This window comes from Nematolebias whitei, chromosome 3 (genome assembly GCF_014905685.2).
Source record: "Nematolebias whitei isolate Nwh7 chromosome 3, NemWhi1, whole genome shotgun sequence".
Taxonomy (NCBI): domain Eukaryota; kingdom Metazoa; phylum Chordata; class Actinopteri; order Cyprinodontiformes; family Rivulidae; genus Nematolebias; species Nematolebias whitei.
The window spans coordinates 17260360-17263712 of NC_056500.1; the positions used below are offsets into that span (position 1 = coordinate 17260360).

At 38.3% G+C, this 3353-nt stretch overlaps 1 protein-coding gene across 1 annotated transcript in view; it reads left to right on the top strand.

Moving 5' to 3' along the window:
• Window positions 1-3353, top strand: part of LOC119430747 (5-hydroxytryptamine receptor 3A-like) — a 5304-nt gene that overhangs the window by 312 nt on the left and 1639 nt on the right. Inside the window, exons 2-7 of the mRNA XM_037698221.1 lie at window positions 140-300; window positions 1290-1334; window positions 1489-1595; window positions 1763-1932; window positions 2100-2260; window positions 2660-2870. Coding sequence (XP_037554149.1) covers window positions 140-300; window positions 1290-1334; window positions 1489-1595; window positions 1763-1932; window positions 2100-2260; window positions 2660-2870 — 855 coding nt within the window. The remainder of the gene's footprint in view (window positions 1-139; window positions 301-1289; window positions 1335-1488; window positions 1596-1762; window positions 1933-2099; window positions 2261-2659; window positions 2871-3353) is intronic.

The window sequence follows — 3353 nt, forward strand, 5'->3', positions numbered from 1 at the left end:
TGACAACAGCTATAAAGTTGTGGTAAATTTGCCCACCATCTATTAACGATGACCTGGTAATCAATATTAATTTGTTTAAATACTGTTTGTTGGAGTTGTGTAATTTAATTTTTCTGTTTATCATTTTGAATATTTGGAGGCTCGTCAGCAGCGTTGAACTGCAGCAGCCCGACTCCCACCTCCTTATTTCAAGAGCTTGAGAAGGATCTTTTCTCTAAAAGTCTGATTCGTCCTGTTGCGAGATTTGAAGATTCGTTGAACATAACCCTCCGCATCACTGTGCTTGGGATTTTAGGAGTGGTGAGTTTCGACACATTATCAACCTCACCTCTAAAAAAGAAGTGTGCACAAGAGCTTTTTGTTTATTCTGTTGTTTACCACCTTCAGTTGGACTTCTGGATGTTGTCAGTAACACTTTTTGTAACCAGATTATGTTTGGATGAGAAGATAAATTCAAGATAAATATCTTTAAGCAGATATAACTTTGGAATCAGTTTAGAACAGGGGTCTGCAACCTTTACAATAAAAGTCATTTGTACACGTTCATTCACTAAACTAAAAATATTCAGAGCCGCAACAACTGTGATTATCAACTGGTGGCCCATGGGCCTACGTTGTAGGAGGGGGCTTTTGTGGCCACCAGGAGTGACATTATAAAGCTAAAAGAACTAATCATTTTTAACATTTATATTGCTATTTTTACAATTTAAGAGAAATTAAAGGACCGGATTCTTAGGGCGGGGTGGGAGGGGGGGGGGGGTAGTTTATTTAAATAGTAAATAAGATGAACTATGCAGACCTATGTAATATTTTAATTGTTGAAAAATCAATTACGTAAAGTGATAAAGCATAAAGTTAAAGTGAGTATGCTGTACTAGTTCCATTATTCACATATTTGCAAAAGAAATGACAGGAAAACCACTAAAACTAGTCCTTTTTATGTTGTTTGTATAACAACCAATAAAATTCAGTTTTAAGTTTGTTTTGGTCAAAGCTTGAAAGAGCTGCATGCGGCTCCAGAGCTGCAGGTTGCAGACCCCTGATCTAGAAAGACCACCAACATACTGATTAGAAAACAAAAAGGATAAATGTACAAGCTACTGACGTCATTTTTTAAAAGTCAAATAGCTCTTCATGAGACAATAAACAATTTTAAAGCTGGTACCAAGCAGCTGAAAATATTTCTCCAGTTAAATTTCTTTTTAGCCACCTTTAAATGTTTTTACCTAGACAATATTTATTCTTTCATAATTCCTCTGACTAATTTTTCATTATTGTCTTGTTTACAGGATGAAAAAGAACAAACCATGACAACAGTCTTGTGGCAAACGCTGGTAGGTTATTGTTATATTTGTATTATTTCCAAAACAGTGTTTAGGGTAATATTTTTTGTAGACAGAAACAAATGTGTTGCAGACTGCAATACCTCAGTTAAAACGATTTTGCACCGAGTTTCACCTCACGGCGACTTTGTTTGGTGTTCTGGAGGAGTGGAATATCGCAGGACTGAGCTGGGATGAGCAGAAATGCGGAACAGCAAGAGTCTCTGTGCCTCGAGAGAAGCTTTGGGTTCCAGATGTTGTGATCTCAGAGATGTGAGTTTAAAGCAGCTGTTTTAAGTTAGTGGCTTAACTTGGAGAAAAGAGCAAATGTGCTTTGTTGTGAATATTTAGAACCATAAAATGTTCTAAAAGTTGAACGAAATATTAAACTTTCTCAATCTGTAAATGAAAGTTTGAAAATTTCATCATTTTAATTCCAGTGTTGATGAGGACAAGACTCCCAAACCTCCTTACGTCTACCTATACAACACGGGTCATGTTTATGACGATAGACCGGTCAGGGTGGTCAGCTCCTGCCAGTTAGGAATCTACAATTTCCCCTTTGACATCCAAAACTGCTCGCTGACCTTCGGATCATATCTACACTTTGGTGAGGTTAAAATATTACTCGATTTTTTTTCCAATAGTTGCTGCTTTTCCTTGTTGCATTCAAATTACACCACAATCTAATCAGATTTCACTGGATTCTACATATTTCTGTCACTACTAAATACTTCAGTTCAATGAGCCAAACTGTGCTAATGACTGTGTCTGAAGATACGGACATCAAGATGTTTCTTGGAAACACGACTGGTGAGATCCTGCAGGAGTCCAGAGATCAGATGGAGTTCAGCGGGGAGTGGGAGCTCTCAAAAATCATTGTGGATTCATCCACGCTGGAGCTAAAAGTGGGGAAATACTCTCAGATCACATACTTTGTGAGTTTGATCACTTTCATGTTTTTCAGTGAGCTGGTAAAACAGATTTGTTGTGTTTTATTCTCAAGCAACACAAAGTACAGCCTCAAGTTAGTCCAAAGAAGTTAGGAAAGTTAAACTAATTGCCCGTAATGAAGAAAAATAAAATATAGTCTTATTAAAATGTGTTGTATAACTCAGCAGCATCCATGAAAGAGTAAGTCTTCACCTCATCATCAAACAAAAATTAAAAAACTGTCAGAAAATTACAGAGTTGTGGTTAAAATTAAAATTAATGCTCCAAATGCATGTTTTGTTTTCCCTCTGCGCCTCTTTGAAATTCAGCACAAGAGGTCAAACATGATGAGTAAAACAAGTCTGACTTTAAGTTTTGATTTCTTTGCTGTTTGCCTTCTGTAGCTCATCATACGACGCAGACCGACCCCGTATGTGGTGAACCTGCTGCTTCCCAGCTGCTTCCTCATCACCGTGGACCTCTTCAGCTTCCTGCTGCCTCCGCAGAGCACCGACCGCTCCTCCTTCAAGATGACCCTCATCCTGGGCTACACTGTCTTTCTGATCATCATGAACGACCTGCTGCCCGCCACCGGGGAGACGACGCCTCTCATCAGTGAGTGGCACCCACAGATTTAGCATCTTCGCTTCGTGCTCAGAGTGTGTGTTTGTGAAGGAGGTGAAATCTCCAGGTCAATAAAGCAAACACAAGAAAACAACACATGGAGGTCATAAAGAGAAGAGACAACATAAAGGAAAGAAACAAATGTGCAGAGACGATGGAATGGCCGATATTTAACTTTATCACTAAAACTAGCCGATACCGTGTGGATAATATCGTGCATCCCTAATAATATCAAGTATTTCACACATTTCAGCTACAACAACTTCAGAGTTTAAAAACAACCACAATCAAACATCCATAATGACATGAAGAGAAATGGCTGGCAGGCGTAATAAAACGAAATATAAGCATTGAGAGCAAAGAGCAAAGTGAGCCAACTGACAATAGAGCAGAAGTAACTTAACATTAACAATGATTGAGTAACATTGATCAGAGGAAACATAATCTGTAGATCAGAGGTAACATAATCTGTAG